Source organism: Palaemon carinicauda, chromosome 2 (assembly GCF_036898095.1).
Source record: "Palaemon carinicauda isolate YSFRI2023 chromosome 2, ASM3689809v2, whole genome shotgun sequence".
In the NCBI taxonomy this organism is placed as follows: domain Eukaryota; kingdom Metazoa; phylum Arthropoda; class Malacostraca; order Decapoda; family Palaemonidae; genus Palaemon; species Palaemon carinicauda.
Genome location: NC_090726.1, coordinates 183,399,812 through 183,425,954, shown reverse-complemented (window position 1 = coordinate 183,425,954; position 26,143 = coordinate 183,399,812). Strand labels below are relative to the sequence as shown.

General features: G+C 33.9%; 1 protein-coding gene and 1 long non-coding RNA gene across 2 annotated transcripts in view; one reads left to right on the top strand and one right to left on the bottom strand.

Moving 5' to 3' along the window:
- The window catches only part of LOC137622425 (lachesin-like), a 566,772-nt gene that overhangs the window by 537,495 nt on the left and 3,134 nt on the right, over positions 1 to 26,143 (top strand). The window contains exons 4-7 of the mRNA XM_068353038.1: positions 2,430 to 2,588; positions 8,041 to 8,169; positions 9,710 to 9,873; positions 15,964 to 16,093. Of these exons, the coding sequence (XP_068209139.1) occupies positions 2,430 to 2,588; positions 8,041 to 8,169; positions 9,710 to 9,873; positions 15,964 to 16,093 (582 nt within the window). The remainder of the gene's footprint in view (positions 1 to 2,429; positions 2,589 to 8,040; positions 8,170 to 9,709; positions 9,874 to 15,963; positions 16,094 to 26,143) is intronic.
- LOC137622434 (uncharacterized) overlaps positions 2,403 to 26,143 on the bottom strand; it is a 35,599-nt gene continuing 11,858 nt past the window's right edge. Inside the window, exon 3 of the long non-coding RNA XR_011040449.1 lies at positions 2,403 to 2,538. This is a non-coding gene — a long non-coding RNA (uncharacterized lncRNA). The remainder of the gene's footprint in view (positions 2,539 to 26,143) is intronic.

The window sequence follows — 26,143 nt, the reverse complement described above, 5'->3', positions numbered from 1 at the left end:
ACTAAATACATTAAAAAAAAAAAAAAAAAAAAAGGATATTGGTGAAAACTTTAACGCATTGATGTTTTGCACGTCGAAACTCTGTGAGAGCTATGCATCAACTGGGTCATTTGCTATAGTCTCGGACGTGTTGTTCATCTTGTTAAAGTGTCTTTTAACCTATATAGATTCTTTCATACTGTTCAGCCTCCAAGTTTTTGTTCAATCTCCGGGGGCAAAAACAACAAAAAATCTATAAATATTTGACTGCCAATTTTTTGCATTATGGGGTGGCCAATCTGCGAGGTATTACTGTGTGTACATATATTATTTGGATAAACATATAAATACATATATAAATTAATGTGTATATATACTATATATACCATATGTATATATTATGAACATATATATATACTGTATAATCACACACACTTTTAAAGCACCTTACTTCACATTTTCCTATATTTCTAGCTATTTTCTATATAATAGAAGAGACAACCCTTTCCTCCCCTAATACTTTGATAAAAAAATTTTGATGACAATTTCACTAACTGTACAATAGATAGTTTTCAATACACAAAACGTTTTGGCTTTTAAGGCTGGAAAATAAAACGTCAGTAATCGTTATTTGCCTCATTAATACTTTTCTATATAAATTGTTTTTTTTTTTAGTTCATGGCTATGATAGTGATACCTTATTTTTTTAAATATCAAAAGTCCAAGAAATCATAATACAGCTTTAATAATACTATTATTGTTGTTTTCATCAATAAAAGTCAAACTAAGCCGAAGGGAAAAAAGTACCCATCTATCACCGCCCCAGCAGATATTCAACAAGATATTTGGGGTCCGTTTGTTTATTCCTCAATTTCAATCATTAAGAAGATTACGTTTTTACTAAAAGCAATAGAACACTTTCAAGACTATTCCGGAGTAATTCTTGAATAACTTAATTTTATTTACAAAAACTCTCACTTTTAGTAAAATACAACTGACACCCGTTTCTAAATTATTTAAACAAATTGTGGCAGGCTAGTGGGTACCATCTCTTATCACTATTCATGGGTCGGAAGTTGAAGCCATGCTAGCAACTCGACAAAGTTTTCACAAGTGTTCACAACTTCACCGTCCCTTTGAGCTAGGGATGGGGAGTTTAGAGGAACATACAGGTCTACCTCCCGAGTTATCACCAGCCATTCCCTGGCACTTGCTGGTCACACCTTGGGTGGAGAGGAACCTTGGGTGCTGATCGTATGTGTATAGTAAGTAGTAGGTTGGCCAAGGCACGTTACCTATTGAGATACTAATGCTAGTGAATTATTGGGTCTTTAGGGTGGCCAGATATTACATTGGATCCCTCTATGGTTACGGCTCCTTTTCTTTGTACACATACACCGAATAGTCAGACCTATTCTTTACAGATTCCCCTCTTTCCTCATACACCTGACAACACTAAGGTAAGCAAAAATTATTTTTCACTCAAGATGTTAATTATTGCACTGTAACTGTTCTGTGGCTACTTTTCACTTGGTAAGGGTAGAGGAGACTTTTTAGCTACGGTAAGTAGCACGTTTAGGAAACTCCAAAATCAAACGATTGTTCTCTAGTCTTAGATAATACCATGGCCTCTGAACCAAGGTCTTCTACTATCTTGGTTTAGAGTTCCCTTGCTTGAGGGGACACTTATGCAAACTATTCTATCTGTTTCCTTATTTCCTTCCCTCACTGGGCTACTTTTCCCTTTTGGAGCACTTGGACTTACAGCATCTTGTTTTTCCAACTACGGTTGCAGCTTAGCTAATAATAATAATAATAATAATAATAATAATAATAATAATAATAATAATAATAATAATCGATCTCTAGGACATTGTCCGGTTCCTCTCCTCTGCCGCCCATAAACCATCTTTTAACCTTTAACCGCTTGAAGTTTCCGAAGATTCAATGCTGCAAATTTGAACATTTCTATTTTCGACAGTATATATTTCATGCCTTTAAACAACCAATTAGGACAGTGATAGCTTTTTAAAAACCTGGCAATCTATCTCGAATATCTCATCAAAAACGTTTCCTTCAGGAAAGGAAGACAAGATACTCAAAATTAAGTACAAGGTAACTAGTTGGTTTTAATATAAAAATAAAAAGTTTAAATTCTAGAACAATGTACCATTAATACAGCAAACTATGTTCAAAGAAAGTATAACGCTGGAAACATCGATGTACATTCAAGAATATATGAAGGCATCGCATTTAAAATTCATGAGAGCCCTCATACATAACCCATACTCCCAGTAACAGATATTAAATCAATTGCTTTAAATTTCACAGTATAAAGCCTGCCACAATCTTCTATTTTTAATACAGCAGGAATATCACAACATCCGTCAAAGAAATAGAAACATTTAAAACTAACCTCGTGTTAATATCGCTTGTGTGTCTCTTTGCAGTTCCACCAAACATCATTGACAGTGACACCTCAGGAGATGTCATGGCGCAAGAGGGTGCCAACATTAACCTAACCTGCAATGCCTCGGGAACGCCTCAGCCATCAATCACCTGGCGGAGGGAAGATAACATGAAGATCAACATCAACAAATCTCTTCAAGGTAAGGGGAAAAATATGAGAGAGAGAGAGCCTTACCTTACCTTATTGCCTTATTTTTTGTTTGGGTTCCCCCAGGTCCCTCAGTGTGAGGCACCTCGTATATCCACCAGAGAGTTGCTAATACATCTTCCGGTGTATTTTGCATCTTCCAGTCTTGGATGGTCTGGGATGCATCTTAGGTATTTATCGAGCTTATTTTTAAACGCATCTACGCTCACTCCTGATATGTTTCTTAGATGAGCTGGCAGCACATTAAATAGTCGCTGCATTATCGATGCTGGTGCGTAGTGGATTAATGTCCTGTGCGCCTTTCTCAGTTTACCTGGAATGCTTTTTGGCACTATTAATCTACCTCGGCTTGCTCTTTCTGATACTTTAAGCTCCATGATGTTTTCAGCAATTCCTTCTATTTGCTTCCATGCTTGTATTATCATGTAGCGTTCTCTTCTCCTTTCTAGACTGTATAGTTTTAAAAATTGCAGTCTTTCCCAGTAATCAAGGTCCTTAACTTCTTCTATTCTAGCAGTATAGGACCTTTGTACACTCTCTATTTGCGCAATATCCTTTTGGTAGTGTGGGTACCATATCACATTGCAGTACTCGAGTGTACTACGCACATAAGTTTTGTAAAGCATAATCATGTGTTCAGCTTTTCTTGTTTTAAAGTGTCTGAATAACATTCCCATTTTTGCTTTACATTTAGCCAACAGTGTTGCTATTTGGTCGTTGCATAACATATTCCTATTTAAAATTACACCAAGGTCTTTAATTGCTTCCTTGTTTGTGATTGTCTCATTATTAGGTCCTTTGTATGCATACACCATTCCTTCTCTGTTTCCATAATTTATTGATTCGAATTTATCGGAGTTAAATACCATCCTATTTATCTCCGCCCATTCATATATTTTGTTTAGATCTCTTTGTAGTGAGTTCCTATCTTCATCACAAGTAATTTCTCTACTTATTCTTGTGTCATCGGCGAAACTTCTCACTACGGAGTTTTCAACATCACAGTCTATGTCTGAGATCATAATAACAAATAGCAGTGCAGCTAATACCGTACCTTGGGGCACACCAGATATTACCTGGGCTTCATCTGATTTCTCGTCATTTGCAACCACTATCTGTTTTCTGTTTTGCAGGAATTCTTTTACCCATTTTCCTATCTTTCCCACAATATTATGCTTTCTCATTTTTTTCTCCAATATGTTATGGTCTACCTTGTCAAAGGCTTTTGCAAAATCTAGATAGATCACATCTAGAGAGAGAGAGAGAGAGAGAGAGAGAGAGAGAGAGAGAATCTTATGACAGTAACTATTATTATAATATCTCTTTCCAACGTTAAATGGTCCAACGTTAAGTAAAATGTTACTATGGAGATGATAATGCCTGAACCCTTAGTTACTTTCAAATTAACTTTTAATCGTTATCTTTTTAGCACTAAAGTGATGATGCTTCCTATATTTCGAAGTTTAGGAACACAATTTTCAAGAAATTACAAATTCCAATAAATGTAAACGTAACCTAACAAACAAAAGTTATTTCAATAGATCTTCAAACTATGAATAGGCATTAATATTCAAATAACTAGGGTCATGCAACTCTGCATTCCAAAAAAAAGTTATCTGGTAATACACCAGGGGTTTGACGAGGTAATAACATAATACAAAATGAGGCAAATAAAGTAAATGGCTGCCTCATTGTTTCCTAAGTTTAAAAACAAACCTCGTTAAAAATACTTATAAAAAAGGGGAAAATTTTTGGTACGGTTACATCTCTATCATTATGAGTAAACATGCATCACTGCATGTACACTGCATTCTTTAATTAAAGACTACCGATGAATAACGTCAAGAAACATTCTGCATGCAGATTTACAGAGGAAAGGTCTGTGAATACAAAGTACGTTAAAGCGTAAGATTTGTGAATAAAATATAGAAATCAAAGTAGTAAAACGACCTTTCCTTGAATGGAGAGCAATACATTCACAAATAAATACTGTATAGCTCCAATAAGTGAGGCTAAATATTTGGATATACTCTTTAACGATGTATTGGACATGTTCTTTGCAAAATCAGATCGTCTAAAATTGTTATAAAAATCTCCCCTTTTTTTAAAGGACAAACAAAGTTCTGTGGGAATCGAAAGTAAATTCTCAAACAGTCTTGGGTTAGACTATCTATAAAATGTAACTGTTACTAGAGTGACGAGTGCATTCAAACTCGATTCCGACATATCCTATGACCAAGGGTTGTGGTAGCCTGTTGGAAAAACCCCTGCCTCGCGATATGCTGGACTGGGATTCGAGTCCCGCTCAAGTTCGATATTTTCTTGTAGTGTCTGAAACCTCACAATCCTTGTGAGCTAAGCATGGTTGGGGGGGGGGATGGGGAGTGTGTAGGGTCTACCTGCTGAGTTATCAACCGCCATTGCCTGGCCCTCCCTGGTACATCTATATATGATCTGTCTCCATGCCATTGTCCTGTTAGGTAGGGCATTGTTATTGTCCCTTGCCTCTGCCATGCATGTGCGAACTTTAAACCCGAAATCTTGTTCGTAATTTGTCATCATGTATTGATACCTACTGTGTTATCTTTCTACACTCTTGTAATAATACAGTATGGTACTTTTGGATGGAGTACTATGCATGTTTTTATTTTAGACAACAGAAAATGTACCAAATTTAAAACAAAATGAAAACAGGCATATAAATATGTTTACAAAGGATATATATTTATTTAGGTAAATAAACTTTAAAAAGAGTAAAGAGCTAGAGGTGAATCTTTGATTTAAAAATATAAATGGCCATGCCTTCGTACGAAACAATTACCTAAGAATTTAAAGAAAAAAGTAGTGGACAATAGTAAGGCTACAGCACCACTTTTACCGAAACCATTAACGGGTCAAAGATTCATATTGATGGGATTTTCAAAATTTCCAGCCGAATTCCTGTAACCTCAACCACTGCACGCAGAAATACTATGACGAAAAAGAAAACAAGAAGACCTCTACAATTAATCCTTCTCTGTTGATTATGATTTGTATCATTGCAAAAAGAATAAAAAAGACATTATCTGGTCACTAATATCTGTGGTGCTAGTGAAGAGGTGGCGGTGCCAGGGGGAGAGGCAGATAGAATGCTCCAGAGTCTGTATTAACTCTGGAATGCCCTACGTTGAACGAACACCATAAACAGTAAAGCTCGATGGAGCCATAGTAACAGTACTTAACATGTTTATTATATAAACTTTGATTTCTTGCCCTCTTAAATTTGCCAACTTGAAATAGACTCATAATGGTATGGTTCATTACAATCCCTCCTACTCTAGGCAAATATGATACTACTACAAATCGATTTGGCGGCCTGAAATTTATACTCTGCTTAAACAAAACTAAAGTAGTTTCTTAAAATGCATTTTCCTGCCCAAAAAAAAAACAAAGAAAAAAAAACTTTAAATTCAATTAACTGGTCCTTTTCTTAGATTCAATCCGTGTGCTGCAAGACTATTTTGAAAGATATGTTGATTAGTGCTTTAAAGAAATTGTGAACACCTATGTCATCTTAGCTCGACTAACCTGGCCATGTGATTAGAAGGCAGTTTATATGAAAAAAAAAAAAAATCCGTGCTCCAACGATTTCCAAAAGGAATCATTTAGCAATAACAATCTAGTGTGTGAAAATAATCTAGATTGGCAAAGACCCAGGGAGATGTAACCTTTTGCTTCTACTGTACGACCAAAATTTATCGGAAAAACCACGCCCACAAAAATCTACGAAATTATTCCAAACACAAAAAATGCCATAATTATTTTATTCTTTAATTGCTAAACAAGATCAAGAACGCACATGATACGATCACTCCCTTCAAGACACATAGCGCACATCACTACTATAACTTCCTAAAAGGAAAGTACGAAATTGGATACCCACCAATCTAACAAGCACAAAATTTTTCTATTTACCTCAAAACAACAAAAACTTATTTTTCCTGTGTTTCAAGCTTTCGTGTCTCAGAAATGAAAAATTACCCTTATTAAACCTTCAATGCCTTATATCTTTTTCCATCCTTTTCTCTTGGTCTCAATACAAAACTGACACTACTTCCATATACCATCTTTTTTAACAGAATAGGTTATTCTTTAAAGAAAGAAAAAAAAAACGGATATTTTGCCCCATGAAAACAATAACATTCATTCGCAATTTCTTGATACAGTCTACTTTTATCAAGTGACTTACAAAATGACCATATTCGGTGGAATACAGGGAGTACCGAGAAATGTAAAGTTATTGTAACACATAGGCGTCTGCAGCTAGACCCGGATGAAAAATTTTTACTCTACGCTATAACATTTTGTCACACATATCAAGTAGTACGGCATGAGGACCATTCCTGAAACAGCTCTATCCCTGACTTCTCTCATGACTGTACCCATGAAGACACCCTTGTCTCGGACACTTTTGCATAAAATTGTCACTCACAAATTTAAAAATTCCCTTTATGCATAACAACTTTATATTACCTTCAACAAATTCCTCTTCCTTCTTTCGTCTACCAACATTATCATGGTTTCACATTAATTCAATGAGTGACTGCCATTATCTATGTATAATTCAGTGAACTACATTAATTCAGGTTTTTTTTTTACAGGAAGTGCAAGAGGTGTTTCATGTCTAACGTTTTTCATTTATACTCAAACGGACAACGTACGTGTATTCTTATAACTAAAAATTAGCCTACATTGTCTTAAAAAGTTAATTTTACTCTAATATGGGGTAAAAAAAACGAAAACTAATTGTTACTTTTACCTGATTTTTTTTAAAGACAATTTTTCAAGCTAAAATATACAGGTCTAAAGGGCAGATTAGCAAAATATCTTAAAACGCCATACGTTGTTGTGCATACTTACCCATTAATGTTCAAGTACTTTGTACGAAAATACGACCATGTGTAATGTACATTATGCATAATAATTTAGAACCATATACGCACAATGCACATCTTGTAACTAGAGCAACTATGAAAGATCAAAACCGTTTCATACAAAGACCACATGAAATAATCATGTACAGTTGGATACAGGAATTCCTGGTAAACTTCGCTCTGAGGAAGTGCCTCACCCACATCCTTATTGCGTAGCAAGTTCCCGTGTTTAGCCACGCCCATCATCTCTACCATATCTCCCAGTGCTATCTGTTTGGTTTCACGTCACGAAGTAAGGGTGCGACAGGGTACATTTCTTTGGAGCAAGGAGTGCCAGGGACTGTATCCAACTATACATATTAATCAAGATCTAATGCTTACATAAACATCTGAATATTAAACATCTTAAATCTCCATAAGACCTAAAGCGCGTACAGGAACAATAAAATATATACCAAGGATAAAACGGGCGTTATAACCAGGAGCCAAAATAATTTCCATTTTTTTTCTATCCTTTTTCTTTTTCGACAGTGGCTGAACACAATGGAGTTCATTTGCATCTGGAACGGATTAGTCGGATGGACATGGCCGCGTACCTGTGCATCGCCAGCAATGGTGTTCCGCCCATTGTCAGCAAGAGAATTCAAGTCAGCGTCGAATGTGAGTTTTGGAGAGGACTTCGATTCTCCTAGATTGATCGTTTGTCTGGCAGAGTGGCAACAATTGCTTCCCTCTCCTTCCTTTTCTTTTATCACTGTTTTCGTTCCATCCTGTATTTTCTCAAAGAATGTCTCGCGTATTTTAAGTCGTTTGTCGAAATTCATGTAGAGTAATTTTTCGATATAGTCAGGTCTTTGCGAGATTTTCTTTCCACAGGATGAAAATCAAAACATTCATGTTTCCTTCCAAAGGAAAAGGTAAAGTTTACAACATTAAATGTTAATGAATATTCTTGACTTGTAATTCTATCTACCAAGGTAACTTCGCGTTCTTAGTGTGAAGTAAAGCTTGTTTATTTCTAAATTCTACAATAAATATTTTATACCATAAAAAACATACTTTGCATATTATATCACGTAAAACTTTTGAATCTCATTAGTAACTGCTTTGGTATGTATTGGCTTTCTTCAAGTTCATAACTTTTAGCACCCCGTGGATTAAAACTTTTATACACTTTCATAAAGGATCCCATTTCTTTGACCTCTTATCTTTCTTTCGTGCTCTTCCATTCACTTTTTCCCTACTTTTCAAAAACAGCTTCTCAAAGTGCGACACTTCATTAGTACCTCAGTATTGACATAAATCGTACCACATTTTCACATATCATCATCCTCTACCACTCTTAAGTTTGCTTACTTGTTGAAAATCACCGTCATCTCCTCATACGCCTATTGACGCAAATGGTCCCGGTTAGATTTCGCCATTCGTCTGTATCTTGAGCTTTATCATTCACTACTTCACGCTTCAAAGTCCTCAGCCATGTAGGTCTGGGTCTTCCCTCTCTTCAAGAGCCTTGTAGAGCCCAGTTAAATGTTTGTGAACTTGTTGAAAATATCAAGGCAATGCTGTTATTGAACAAAACCATGATAGAGAAAAATAATTAAAAAAAACTTTCAGCCTTTTCCTTAAAAACCAGAAATAATGCTATACTGTACATTACATTCAGACATATTTATAAACTATAATCAAAAGCGTAAATACTAAAATTTGCCTTTTGATCCTAACAGGAAACTGCACTGTAATGTCTTTTTATTATTAATAGGTGTTATGGGAAGAAAAACTAACAAATGTTCATATGCATAAAGCTATCATGCCTCCTTCTGCATTCTTTAATCAGACTAATTTTTTAATGATTTATATACATCAATAAAACCTATTTCTCGATAATGCTTAAATTTCTTATGACCATTTCTTTATTGTTAATTTAAAGTTCATTTATACAGTTTCAATCTCAATTTTAAGTATTGTTGATAGACATTTAATATTCATTTAATATTCTTAAAACAAATCAATCATTCCCGAACATTTGTTCTATTTCATTCATGAAGCACTCTATAATACAATTATATATACATAGATATATATATATATATATATATATATATATATATATATATATATACTGTATATGTGTATACAAATATGTAATGCACATATACACACAAATATATACAGCATCTAAACTTTCAATCCTTTCCAGTTCAGCCGATGATGACCATCCCTCACCAGTTAGTGGGAGCTCCCTTGGGATACAGCGTCACAATGGAATGCACCATCGAAGCCCATCCTCCGCCGCTCACCTACTGGACCCTTGCAGAGAGCGCTATGCTTCACCAAGGACGCAAATATAACATTGCAAACACAGTAAGCACTCCACACAATGCAGCACTGATGCCTTCACTTATTTGTTCAGAAATAATTAAAAACGTCTGGTTTCCTAGAGCTAAGTTTGGTGTTTGTTTTCATGTTTTATTAATTATCAATGTAATTATCACTTTTATCATTTATCAAACTTCTCAAATGAGTGTTTTCTAACATAGCTGGCAAGGAATACTTCTTGGATATATAAAAAAAAATCCAAATTTCCTTTCAGTGTTTTTTTCAAGTTTTTATTATTTCTTACTATCATTATTACTATTATCATTTGTCAACACATGCAAATATCTAGCCTTTCTAAACTAACTGTTAAGGAATACTGCTTTGATGCTTAAAAAAAGCCAGGATCATCTTCAAAATGCATTTCAAGATGAAATCTAATTACGAAGGCATTACAAATAAATAAACCGTAAATAAAAACAAGATTAAAAGGGAGGCGATGATAAACGGATCTTCAATAAACACTTTACCTTCCGACACCAGTAAGAACATGCATGGCACTGTCAGGAAGAATTCCTCACAGTACTGCAGCAAAGTGTATGAAATTTCCAGTAGGGGCTCGTGTTGCATCACACACCTGAATAGGATGTGGAAGCTCGCAATGCATAGCAAGTACCACTAACGCCAGAGGAACTTGTTCACCAGAAGTAAAGCTTGCAGAAGAAAGTTGAATAGGGTATCTTTTAATAGTGGTCAAAATCCTATTTGTTATTTGTGGGAAGAATAAAGCAACCAATTTAACCACTTTAGTCTAAAAGATGAAAATACGTTCCGAAAAATATAAAAAATAATAAAAAAAAAACAATAATAAAAATACATTGGTAATGGCTTATAGCATTTTGATTATCTAACTAGGTTTGTTGCTTAGTAAGTAAGTAAGTAAGTAAGTAAGTAAGTAAGTAAGTAAGTAAGTAAGTAAGTAAGTAAGTAAGTAAGCAATAATAATAACAACAATAATAATAATAATCATGGTAACACAAAAAAGAAACAATGTAACAACTCTATCCCAAACATAACCACAGAATTTATTCATTTGTTGTTTGTCTAATTTACATATGATTTGAAAATACCTTCAAAGCAACAAGAAACACTTGAATTTGGAGTCTTACAGACAACCGTTGCATCGGCAAACGAAATTTGACATCCAAATCAAGGCAATGGCTTGCCATGGCACTACTAGTGGCACCATTCTTCCATGCATATTTTCCTTTGAACAACCATACTGAGCCCGACTCCCTAGTTGAAAAAACGTCAACTTGTGAGCAACCTTTACAAAGGGCTACATAAATGAATAAATTAAAGTTTGTTTTATTGGAAAACAAATCTATAAAAAATTGATGTTTTGAGAAATTAAAAATATAAAGTTAAAATAACTATTAGTTTTGTTAATCACCTACCTTTCTGAAATAAAATAACTTTTTAAGTATTCAAAAGATTTCTTAGATTAAGACTGAAATAAGCATATGTCTGGAATACAGTATTCTAATCTACTTCCTATCATGTGTGATAAATATCTCTTATCTAAACACGGAGTGTCACAGATACGATAGGCACGTAAGAATATGCCAAGATTAAACTCGACTTGGATATAGTGAAAAAAAAAAATGAATGAAATTTTCTGAGTGTGACGGCTTTCTGTGTCTTATATATTTCTACGTCAAGAGATTGCAAAACGCCGTTTCTTCCATTCAGCAAAGAATTCAATAGAGGGGAAGAACATCTAAAAGGCGTCATTACGTGGAGAAATATTCTTTTTTATTTCTCGAAATAACGAATTCGTATAATTGGAAGGTTAAAAATAATTGTTGGAGTTTCATGGTATTCTATGTATAGAATCCCAATAAAATGAGAGAGAGAGAGAGAGAGAGAGAGAGAGAGAGAGAGAGAGAGAGAGAGAGAGAGAGATGAAAGCCCATGACCAATCCAAATTTCCACCGATAAACTTTGTTGTCCAATGCCAGAGGTTTAACATGCATGGTAGGTTCCACCAACTTTCCACTATTTTTCCTCATGAAAACTGGAAGTCATGATGCATTTTTGAATCTAGGCCCAAAAATAAAAATGACTGCCATGCAATAAAGTCTTACCGTATATATTCCTCTAAATCTAAAGACAAATATCGCATGGTTATTACAGATGGGCGAAATGTGTTCAAAATCAATTAAAAAAACATACATATTTAAAAAGATATAATTTGAGAGAACAAATCACTTTACCCTTTTACTGCTCACAGAAACCTTATGTATTCAAGAAAGATATATTAAAAAAAATTAGAATGTCCCCTACAAAAGTTAAAAAGTTTTATAGATTTTTATATTATAATATCAATATAATTCAAAACGATACAATTTAGGTTTAATCTGTAGTGATTCTCTACAATTATGTTGAATGGATAAAATTTACAGTTAGATAGATATACTTCCTACCTCCATTGAATATGAGATTTAAAACTCTCAAAAATCTAAAAAGAAAAAAAAATACATTTTGGTTTATGCTTACAGTTAGGAAGGAAATATGATTCAAGAAATTGGTGACTGACAGAAAATATATTTCGAAACTAACAATCTACAACGACGCGAAGATATTTGTTGTCCAGAGAGTAAAACAGATTGAGATCAGGGGAGGTTGAAACAAATCGGTAACATGAAAGGCTTAGAATAGAGAAAGCAATATGCAGGGCCAAAAGTAAGAATCCGAGGAAGGCATTTCAGATTGACTTCTAAAATAAATACACGTGTTAGAGAGAGAGAGAGAGAGAGAGAGAGAGAGAGAGAGAGAGAGAGAGAGAGAGAGAGAGAGAGAGAGAGAGAGAGAGAGAGACGATTGGAAATCATAGGCTTGCCTCTTAGTTTGACAATAATGTTTACAATATCAAATGATTATCCGAATGAAACGTAAGGCCCAGATTTCAGGATCCGACATAGTCAATATAATCCTTCTGTTCCACGTAAAGATTTAAAAAAAAAATCGATCCCACGCTGTTGGCTCTCTTGACCCACTGGCGAAACGGCCACCTCTTCGTAGCTTCCAGACAACCAATACGAACAAGGAAAAAGCGAAACTACACAAGAAAATGTAAAGGGATTTTTTTTTCTTTTATTAATTTCCTTCTTAGTAAACGTAAACTATAAAAGACTGAGACTTTAGAAATTTTAAATTATACATTGACTACCTGAAAGAAATTGATGCTAATGGTTTTTTTTTTTTAATAATTATCAGATTCGATTCACAACCTGAGACTTTCATAAGTGAAACATGGAATGCCTTAGATACTCTCAACAGGTATTGAATTTTTGGAGAACATTAGGATATCACAATTTTATATATATATATATATATATATATATATATATATATATATATATATATATATATATATATAATTACATATACATATATATACACACACCCATATATATATATATATATATATATATATATATATATATGTACATATATATGTGTATATATATATATACATATATATATATATATATGTATATATATAAACATATATATGCGTGTATTGTAGAAAATGTCTCCATATAATGATTTAAATCATAAAAGTAACGCGTAGTAGTGTTCAATAAGAAGATTAATAACGTATGCGGTTGATTGTATATGGAGAAGCCCATTTATCTCTATATGATGAAAAAGGCATACAGTGAAAAAAGTGCAAGTGCTAATAAATATATATATATATATATATATATATATATATATATACATATATAATATATATATATATATACTGTATATATATATATATATTATATATATGTATATATATAATGTATATATATAAATATATATATATATATAAATATATATATATGTATATGTATATATATAAATATATATATATATATATATATGTATATGTATGTATATATGTATATGTATATGTATGTATATATATATATATATATATATATGTATGTATATATAGGTATATGATATATATATATATATATATATATATATATATATATATATATATATTTATATATATATTTAGAATACATACACAAAATAAGATAGAACACATTACAACAAGATGAACGACAAAAAATCAATAGGAGACACAACAATGAATATTCAAGGAAGCAACGGGTTGTATAAATTTGTAGAAATAGAATAGAAGGGAAACATCCTCAGACTTCCAAAAACCTTGAACAACAATTGGGGAAAGGAAACCTTGATTCATTACAAATAATCCTTCTTAGTAATGGACTAATATGCATATCATTACTGCTTTTCAAAGGTAAATAAGGCAATTAACGTGTTGCTATGAGACAGACAGTATGTTGTCGTATGTCTTATGACTACTTGAAATTGTGTGTAGATTTAATAAAAGATTCCCTTTAAAAGTGAAAGACGATGTTCATATTCAAATCATAACAGGACGGAATTAACTGGAAGTGAAACATCACGATTGACCATTAAGGACACTAAGAAATGGGCTATGAAAAGAAACAATGGAAATATCAGCACCGCTTTCTTTGGAATGCCTCTCGGTAAAACCAATCAAATACATGTATCGATAATAAAGTCAAAAATTGTTTCGAAGATGAAAGGGGGGGGGGGGGAGATGAATAGGGACAAAAGGTTAAAATCTGGCTGATAAAGGATTGAATTTACTCCATAATACAGCCTGCATAATGATATACCTGTATCTATTCCACACTTCATAGAGCAAAACCAGATTTTCAAGATTAGCAGTAAGGAACTGTTAGGATTTAAAAGCACGCTACAGAAAAATACATATTAAATGATGGGAATACTGACCAAGCTCATCAAAAAGCGTCACAAAAATAAAAGCAACTTTTAAAGGGGATAGTAATGTGAGATTGATTAAACAAGAATACAGAATAGAAGTTCTCTCTAAAGATCAGCATGCTTAGTTATAAAGGGCAAATTTCATGCTAAAGAATTTCCCACACAACGAAGGAATTTCAATCATCTTGAATTCCCTCTAAAGTAATAAGACTCGACATGATGTCATTCCAGAAGAGAAAAAAATTACTTTACACCGGCAGAAGTAAAATATTGAATCAAACTAAAATGGCAAGAAAAAATCTGAGAGGAGGAAGGACTGAGATGAAGTGAGCAAAGTATTTAAAAAAAAAATATCCGATATTCAGACGGTTATGGATGACAGCTGACATACGACTTGATCCCTCAGTACAACATATAAGACAAATGAAACAAAACTGTGAACGTGGAATGGAAATAAAGTTTCTTAAATATAGGGATATGTGCAGAATTCCATTTCTTGCAGAAATTTGTCTTTATATTCACATATGCAAGTTTCAAATATGACCTTCACTATTAGGAGTTTTTAATATACACATATTTCGTTTTCAACTTATAATTACCTGTAACGTCAATCCCTTTTCCAATCATCACCTCCTCCTATGTCTATTAACGCAAAGGGACTCGGTTAGATTTCACCAGTCGTCTCTATCTTGAGCTTTTAAATCAATACTTCTCCATTCATTCATAATCTCCTACTTCACACTTCATAGTCGTTAGCCATGTAGGTCTTGGTTTCCCAACTCTTCTAGCGCCTTGTGGAACCAAGTTGAAAGTTTGTTGAACTAATCTCTATTGGAGGGTGCGAGGAGCATGTCTAAACCATCTCCATCTACCGCTTATGATGATCTCATCCACATATGGCAATCGAATAATGTCTTTTATAGTTAAACTTCTAATCCAATAGTCAAATAGATTTTTGTAACCCCATAGCAATCGCGTCCTGTGTTCCATCAAATAATGTTTGATACACACTATTCTATCTGATTCCTCTTCTTTTTTTATAAACGAAAGATCTATTTTAATGCTTTTACTGTTCTTAAAAGATGTTATTTTAAATTGTTCATTACTTCTCTTGTAGTTTATTTCCTTTTCTCACTGGGCTACTTTCCCTGTTGAAGCCCTTATAGGGATTATAGCATCATGCTTTTCCAACCAGCTTTGTAGCTTAGTTAATAATAATAATAATAATAATAATAATAATAATAATACTGTGAACACTTTTAGAATAAATATATCTAATTTCTTCCATTGAATTTCCAGATAGGAGAGGTATCCTATAGGACCCACATGAAACTCACAGTAAAAAGTCTTCGCCATGAAGATTATGGTTCTTACAAATGTGTGGCGAAAAATTCCCGAGGAGAAACAGAAGGCATCATCAAGTTATATGGTAAGTACGAAGATATCTTAATGACTATTAATTTTAATAGTCATGCCTTCTCCATCATGACTCAATACTACACGGTATTCTAGAAGTTTTATTCTAGTTGTGACCAAGTTGTGGAATGATCTTCCATATCAGGTAGTTGGATCGGTGGAAATCTAAACGTTCAAATTCTCAGCAAATGTTTTTATGTTGATCAGTCTGACAAGTCTTATTTTTTTTTTCAGTTTATATATTTAAGATATATTTTAATGGTGTTACTATTCGTAAAATATTTTAATAACTCATTACTTTTCGTGGAGTTTATTTCCGTGTTTCCTTTACTGACAGGGCTATTTTCCCTGTTGGAGCCCTTGGGATTATTATCGTCCCGCTTTTCCGTTGTCGCTTAAATGATGATGATGATGATGATAATAATAATAAAAGTAATGTCCCTTTCGAGGGTAGATGCTGTAATCAGGTCAGCTTTCTAAAATTTGTATCAGTTACTGGCTTGGCCAGACGTTGCGCAAATCAAGTTAATAACACCTTAATTTACATTAAAAATATTTCATAAGTGACAAAAAAAATCCAAGGAACCGAGCGCAACATTACGACAGAATGTCATTTAATGTGCGACATAAGTAAAGGGGATTTATAAAAAGAAAAAAAAATAAATAAATAAAAGCCATCCGGCCTTTTTATTCAGGACATATTGATCTATATATAACTGGTCAGTAGGGCAATAACCACTTTGTCTGGAGAGAGAAAAAGTCTAGTTTATAAAGACTGAATTTCACAGCATTTGTAAATAGAGTTTTTCCTGGAATATGATAACGTTTCACTTTACATGTTCATTGGAATCCACCTTTAATAATAGCCGATGATGACTATTGCTGTAGTGATGTCAATGATGATTTTCTACCATCATTACGAATGATAAAAAAAAATTTAAATATACGGCAAACTACAACTACTACAACACGCACAGGTGTTTCTAGTCTACTGCAAGACAAGGCCTCAGACATTTCAATTCATGTCTGGGGTTTGGCCAGTTTCCATCACCACGCTGGCCAGTGCGGATTGGTGATAGTAGGAGATTTTATTCTGATCGCTCACAGCAAACCAACCTAGTAAGGGTGGCCCTAGCTAGTGCAGCTTTGCTGATCATGACAATACAAAATTTTACCCTTTCACCACGTTAAAGTATCCCCACTCAGAAAGGGAAACTACAAACGAGGAAATATATCAATAAAATGCATAAATATTACCGGCAAAAATACTGTAATATATAAAATTTCCATCTAACGTTTGTTTCATGGTCTTTTTAGTCACTTGAAAAGCAACGGCCAACAAAGCACGCGCTGCAATGGAGTACACATTACGTAACAGAAAGTTCCATTTTCTGCCCTGTGGGGTTTCTCTTTCCATAATGCTCTTAGGGGCAAACGTTAATGGACAGTTACATTTTGCATTTGAGCCAATTCCCAAACGTCTATTCATGACAGCGTAAACCTCACCCCCTCCCCCTTCCCATCCTCAAACCTCAAACCGGCAATACTGTCCAAAATTAAATAAGATTCTTGCTATCACAAAGGAAGCTTATTTGAATGTTCTAATTTGTTTTTCCAATGAGGTTTCCAGGTTTTTTACGTCCAACGCATGTTTCTATTTGAACGTTTTTCTCACTAAAATTTGAATATGAATTACTTTGATCTTCCAATCAGAAATTCCAATGTGAACGTGACGATCGCTACCCATGCCATCAAGGACTAGTGTGAATCTATAATAACATTTCTTATACAGAATATAATAGACAAATCTTTTTCGGTCTAGTAATTTAAAAATTGTATTGAATAAACACGCATTTCAAATGACGGCAATATTCATAGCAAAAATAATGCATCAATTGGAAAAAAAAGAAGGTTATCATTTCATTGCTAATTTGATCATGTAAAGTGTAAATATTGCCAATATGCTGCAGAGCGCTACTATATCAAAGTTTATTCATCATCTCTTTGATATCGTGGTGTAACTCAAATACTATAATAGCTATCATTACTCATACAATGGTCGGTAAACAGCATTATACACCACAGTATTGATATAGACCTTACGTTTGGCTGTATTCTAATATTAAAAGGAGACTAAAATAAATTTATAATAACCAAGACTAAAATAAATTTATAATAACCAAGTTTAAACTAATGATAAATAGTGAGAGAATGTAATACGTGAAGGATAAAACGTTTATATAATGGAAGTAAAAGCAAAAAGTGTTTTAGAATATGGACACGATAAGAGACTGGTTTAGTAGGAAAGTTGTCCTGTCTCCACGTGTCTTCGGTATCTTTATGGATGGTGTGATGCGAAAGTCTGAGAATGGAAAGAGATGAAAGGGCAAAGTTGTGGTACATAAAACATGATTCGGGAATTGAGTGAGGCATGGTTGAAGTTGGTATAATGGACAGTACTGATTGGGAATAACAAAACGAATCTTCAGTATCTAATCAAGTTTTGAGGAAAGATTTCTTAGTATACATATGTGAGAGTAAAACTGAAACATGGAAATGGAACAACGAATGTCAATATGGACTATGAAAAACTTTAAGCAGTTTATTTGTTTAGGTACTTCAAAAATGGAGGGTGGAATAGATCTAATAGATCTAAGAATAAATAATATATAGATAGATATTGCCTAAACAGAATGCAGTCAGGGTCAATGAAATAAGTCATTTGTAGATTTGTTAGATGCAGAAGAAATAAAAGAAACCAGAGCTGTATGATACACGAGTTTGAAGGATTGTTATACCTTTAGAATGCTTGTGGGAATGACTGCTGAGGACCAAAAAAAAAAAAAAAAAAAAAAAAAAAAAAAAAAAAAAAAAAAAAAAAATTGAAGAATTCTAATAGATTAAGTCTGTGTAGGCTTTCAAGAATAAGTCTGGATAAGGAAAAGGTTTTGAATGTATGGGTGAGATGAATGAAGATCCAATGCATAAAGGTAAAGGTGATGAAGGACACTGTAAAACTTATAAGGTCACGACATTTCTAGGCATATCAGGTTATGACATCTTATTGGAAACGTCTTGGGTAGTAGTTTGGTCAAGGCACAGGCCACCCGTTGAGATACTACCGCTAGAGTGTTATGATGTTCTTTAACTGGCCAGACAGCAGCACATTGGATCCTTATCTCTGGTTATGGTACACTTTCCTTTTGCCTGCACATACACCGAATAGTCTGGGCTATTCTTTACAGTCTCTCTTCTGTCCTAGCACACCAAACAACAATGTGATTACTAAATAATTCTTCTTCACCCATGCAGTTAACTGCTGCACTGTAATTGTTCAGTGGCCACTTTCTTCTTGGTAAGTGTAGAAGAGACTCTTTAGGTATGGTAAGCAGCTCTTCTAGGACGACACTCCAATATCAAACCATTGTTCTCTACTCTTGGGTAATGCCATAGCCTCTGTACCATGGTCTTCCACTGTCTTGGGTTAGAGTTCTATTGCTTGAGGGTACACTCGGGCACACTATTCTATCTTATTTTTCTTACTCTTGTTTTGTTAAAGTTTTTATAGTTTATATAGGAAATATTAATTTAATTTTTCCTAGTTTCCTTTTCTCACTGGGCTATTTTCCTTGTTGCAACCCCTGGGCTTCTAATATCCTGTTTTTCCAACTAGGGTTGTAGCTTAGCAAGTAATAATAATAATAATAATAATAATAATAATAATAATCTGTTGGACGGGAGTTCGAGATAAGTTCAAGCTCGATAGTTTTTAGTAGTGTCTGCAACCTCGTCATCCGTGTAAGTTAGCGATGGAGGGTTTGGGTCCTCAACAGCCATTTCATATCCCTCCCTAGCCCTGGCTTAATGGAGGGGACTTGGGAGCTAATCATATGGATATATATAGCTAGTCTCCAGGACATTTTCCTGTCTCTTGCCACTCCCATTCATAAGCAACCTTTAGACCTTTAAACGTATTTGGTAGTATTTCAATTGAGAAAAAAAGATGGACGATTATAGTAAAGGGCTGGAAGGGTGAAAAGTGCTACGAATCGGGAGGCTAGCCTACTACAGCCACCCTGCGCAACAGTTCATTTTTACTATGTTCATGATTGGGTTCTAGCCTACTGCCCACCAATTCACCAAGCTCTTCGTAGACATAAATTACTCTTGGTAGGGGTGTAAGACTACTACAACCCTACGCCCTGAAAGCTGATCCCTTGCAGTCTTGATTTTTAGCAAAAGGCTAGGTCTACTGCCAATAACTGTGGAAACTGGTGCCTTGTAGTTGGACTATTTAGTCAAACGTTAGGTCCACTGCAAATAACTGCGGTTGACCACTGCAAGGACATGCGGTTGTAAAAACCCTCTGCCAAATTATAAACACCATGCCTGATGCTATTAGCGTTCCCAACAGGCAACTGATCCCTTGATGTAATGATAAAAGTGGGAAAGAAAAGGAAGATTAAATTACTCTAGTTCACAAATCTTTTTGGATGGACATTCTGAAGATGATTATTCTAATTTGTGGCATGCTTGCAAAAAGTCACCTGGTGTAAGGAGCTTCTATATCAAACAATGATGTTTTGCGATAAATTATATCACTTCATATAGTGTACTTTATTTGTTCATCCTAGATAAGTTAGCTTTAGTTCAGCTAACTATAAGACAAAATTGCTTCTTCAAGTCTCTCAAAAGCAAAATACATTATGACAACCAACTATACGGTACAATAAATTATAAACTATGGGTTCCACTATTTTTGTAATTTAAGTCGTCGTTTGCAAGAATCAGGTTGCACTTACAATACGAACAATCTACAACTGTCCATAAGTTTCATAAAAAAAGAAAAAGGTATAAGTATGAGAAACTCTTAATTCAACATAGGTGAAAAAGATAATGAAGAAAGCCTAGGCTAACGGAAGGTGTAATCCATCTTACAATAATATGGATCGAATTTTGATACTAAACCATTAAACATCTAGAGATAGTTAAAAAAAATTAAATATCACCCAACGAAATTCTATGACCAAAATGCAGCTTGCTTTTTAGATTTCTTACAACCACTTCTAATCTTAACTCCCTTTAACAAATGAAATATCAGGAAAAAAATCTCTAAATCCACTTACGCAGCCGGGCACTTCAACACTAATCAGTTCTATAGTCTTACAAATTCCATAAGCAGATTTCCTAAAATATTCATAACAATGAAATGTGTATACACTCTTGAAATATAATAACAAGATAACTATTCTCATTTCTCTTAAGACACAAGTGATCAGATAAGACAAATTCTTAGTTTTCTGTTTCGGGAACTGGTATCCAAAAACATTAATCAAATCATATCAAGTGTTGTCTTTTTATTCTATGAATTTCATTACTATGTACATCGTTACCAAAGTATCAAAATTAATCTTCAAAAAAGAAAAAAAAAAAAAACCAGCTCATAAAATCCAGAAGGCCCTTTTCATTAGAAAAAATAATCCATCATTTTATTTCTATAATAGGACTCTAATTCAAAGAGCATCCTCGTTACTTTAATGTTAAGTTTACAGTACTATACTAAGTACGGATGGTTCAATCTACTAAGTACAGATGGTTCAATCTTCATTAAGGCATTAAAGAATAGTTGTAAAATCTACTGTTTTCGTTTTCTTTTTTTCCTAAAAACACAATACCTCCATACTAGACATTCCAATGAAGACATTAGTAGTTGAACGAAGATATTCCTAAACCCACAACCAAACAAAACTAATCTGAAAATACAGGATATTGTTGTTCTCGATGCAATACCCAAGAAAGATACACTGGTACTCTGAAAAGGCAGCAAAGTAAATATAAAATATTTATTTAATCATCATAAAATATCAATCATATATATTACAACTAACAACGTATCTAAAAGGGTGGTGCGCCTAAATTAATTGGGGTTAGGTCTTGGAAGTCCTAGATTACACCAAAGGTCAATCACAACTAATTTGATGAGCTTAATCATTACGTTCCAATGAGCCCATGGATATCATACAGACTGTGGTGTGTTATTGGCCAAATTATGACTGAAATCAACTAGATTTTAACTTGGGGGGGGGGGGATAATTTATCAATTGAAAAGTATGAAGGTTTTGTTTAATATTATCTTTACTTGATGTCGAAAAAATTCAGAGACCCTGAACTGAACAAACAAACAACAAGAGTTAGACAAAAATCCTGTGTTAAAGACTTTGGATTACAGCTACAATAAACAACTTTTGTAAAATTTAAGAGGCAAATTCTTGAGTACATTTGAGGTAAAATGACATGTTTAGTAAAGTTTGACACAGAAGTAGAGTTCCATGTAATGCAATAGGTGGCAATTTTAATCATCCATGGAAATGAAATACAGTCATAGGTCCAAAAATATTCTAAAGAGAAGTTGAAAAAAAAAAAAGTATTTTCCATTCACTGAAACAAAAAGTTCCAGAACATATAATTTTGTTTGGTAGCCCTCCCATAACTGACAAATGTATATTTACAAATATGAAAGGAAATAAAGAATTCAAATTCTGCCTTTTTGTTACTTGAATTGATACGATATAAGTTTCCCTTACTTCTACCACTGCCTAAAATGTTACACCAATAACCAGAATTGAGACTATACTCAACACTATAGTGTTGAAAAGTATTTTCAACAAAAGGAATTCGTTACTGATATTTGATCCTACACAGGTAATGGCTCTTTGCAAGATTTAAGCGCCTACAAAAGTTGAAGTTCCATGCAATATATTATTTCTACATTTTGTCAACGTCAAATCTTCCCTGTCAAAAATTGACACATAAATGCTCCATTAAAAATACGAATAAAAAAATAGTTAGTCCGGCAGGGTTGCAAAGCAATTTAATTCTATGATATTTATGAGACCTAAAAATTAAGTTCTTGGTGAAATAAATATATACCTGTCAACTAAAACATACATGGTTAATTCCCTCTAGCTCACTATAACATTATCATCATCATCTCCTCTTACCCCTATTGACGTAAAAGGCCTCGGTTAGATCTCCCCAGTCGTCTCTATCTTGAGCTTTTAATTCAATATTTCTCCACTCATCATCTCCCACTTCACGCTTCATAGTTCTCCACCATGTAAGCCTTGGTCTTCTAACTCTTTTAGTGCCTTGTGGAGCCCAGTTAAATGTTTGGTGAACTAATCTATTTTGGAGAGTGCAAAGAGCATGCCCAAACCATCTCAATCTACCCCTCACCATGATCTCATCCACATATGGCACTCGGGTAATCTCTTATGGTTTCATTTCTAATCCTCTCCTGCCATTTAACTCCCATTATTCTTCTGAAGTCTTTATTCCCAAATCTACAAAATCTGTTGGATGTTGTTTCAGTCATACCACGACTCGTGTCCATACAGTAACACAGATCTCACTACACTGACATATAGCCTGATTTTATGTGTAATTTCAGCGTATTTGATTTCCAGATTTTACCTAACCTAGCTATTGTCTGATTTTTTTTTTTTTAATCTTTCACTTAACCCCCAATTCTAATGACCCTGTATTGGAGACCATAGTTCCTAAATACTTGAATAATTCTACCTCATTAATCTTTTCTCCTTCCAATGATATTTCGTCTTCCATTGCATATTCCGTTCTCGTCATCTCTATTTTTCTTATATTTATCTAGATCCCAACCTCACAAAATAATATATTCCAGATGATATAATTCACTTTGCATGGCACTTTCAAATCAGTATCAAAATTATGCCACTGATATTTCGATACTACTTTTTTCGTTACTTATATCACGGAAATATAGATTGATTTCTTTTAATGCATTCTAGCCATTTCCAATAGACTATATTGTCATATTTCTATGGAATAAAGAAAACATGGCTAACTCAAACTGAACTACTGAAATAAAAGGGAACCATTTCTCAAACCATATGTAAATGTCATATATTGTGTGTATATATATAAATATATATATATATATATATATATATATATATATATATATATATATATATATAAATTCCTCATAATAGATTGTTAATAAGAATATAATTCCCAAAGAAGAGGTACCTAAACTGATAAAATCGTACATTTAAATTTCATACAGGAAAATAATTATAGTAGTATTTTCTCATTTTAAAAAAATACCGTTCAACAAAGAGGGTGATACCAAATATGGTTGAAATGAAAAAAAAATCTTTAAAATAAAGGGTACCTTACAGATCACTGACAAACTTCCACCCACTATCGGAAACACATCCATATACCAAGGAATAACCGGTAAGTAACAACTACAAAATGAATAAACCAAACGGAGGTACCGAAGGAGAGCAATCCTTAGGAGAAATAAATTATTTTTCTAAATTTTCACGGATGCATTAAAGGAAAATGCACCACTTTTAAAATGTATAATTCAAATATGTATGGAAATATTTGAGAAAAGGACTCCAAGAAAAAATACTTGAATAAATCTTTCTGCAGATTCATCTTGAACCTTCCGAAACAAGGTTATGAGCCTCACCCCACCGTACAGAACACTCTTGTTATTCTATACACCCACATAAAAGGTTCACCATACTATCTAAAATCCTAAAGACGACCAGATTAATCTTTCATGGAATCAATTCCTCCACCAATGACACCTGCAAGAGATGACTCCCAAATGTCCACTCCGTACCCTATCCCAGAAGGGAGGATGCCACTATGATTAAAGTGGCTCATGTGTAAGCCGAACCCCTTGATGGGACAGAGTATTTCGAGAATACATCATCCCCACTTTAAACATAGTGGCAGGCAAAGCAGACAGAATGCCGAGAGTCCTATTTCTATGAAACCGGCCAACCCCTGGAATCCAAATTTCAGCACGAGAACAGTTCCATGTGCCAGTATGGGAATATTGACAATCCCATGTTCCAAACATTATCAGGTAGTTAGTAACAACACCTCAGCTCCCGCAGTTGGTTAAAAAAACTAATCCCAGCAATGGTAGCCCTTCTCAAAAATCTGAACAGTGAAAAGGGGAAGAGTTTCACCAGCAAGGTTGGAGATAGTTAATAAAATATAAGTAGTATAGAGTATGAGAGAAATTTAGTCAATCTGAAGGAAAAACTATTCCCCAGTTTCGAGCCCTCTTGCCCATCACAGCTTTATCATGGAAATTAGATTCCATGTTGAAGTCAAATGTCTACATTAAGGAATTATTTCGTTAAAATGACTATATCTTTATGGGTAGAATGAATCAAGACATCCTAGAAATGAAACTACAAGTAGGTATAGTATTGTGGGATAATAAACAAATCATGAAGTGTGTGGTGTGATTGATCTTTGCAGATGATACAGTACTATTTGGTGGACAGTGAAACTAACGAAAGCTGGCAAAATGAAAAAGACTAAAGTAAATGTAAAAATTCAAAATTATGAGTGTAAATTGGAGACCAGGAGGACCGGGCAGAAAACTTTATATATATAGAGGAAGAATGGAAGTTGATTTGCCAAGATACTTGGTAGTAAGTATAAAAAACCAATGGTATGCTTAAAGATGCTGGTTAACTAACAGATAAAGTAAAGAAGTTAGCTAGCAGGGTGTATTAAAATGTCTGGGAAGAAACCTCTACGGGAGTGTAGGAGGTTAAATGTTAAGAGATTGTTAAGAGACATCTTTCTAAGGCCTAACACCCTGCGAAAAAAAGAAAAAAGAGGAGGAGGTTGACGATAGGACCTAAAACTTTTGCTTAGTTCATGTGGAGTAAGAAAACTTGAGAGAAAGTGGTAAAAAATGTTAGAGGAAGCGAAAGGTTTCCAGAATGGTTTGGTAATCTTCGACGGCGTTAAGTAGGTGAAAATAATATCAAACTCAGAAGAGGGTAGGGAGAAGAATGATGACAGATGAAGTGAAAATGGTATTAGCTATATAGTATTACAGCACAGGTTTTCCCAATTCTTTATCCATTTTCTCTCGATCCAAAGTAGTGAATACCTTTAACACAGATGACTATACCAATCTCTCTCGGGACTCCAATTGGCCCAGTCGTATAAGATAAATACAATTTTGTAGGCCCAAGAAGTA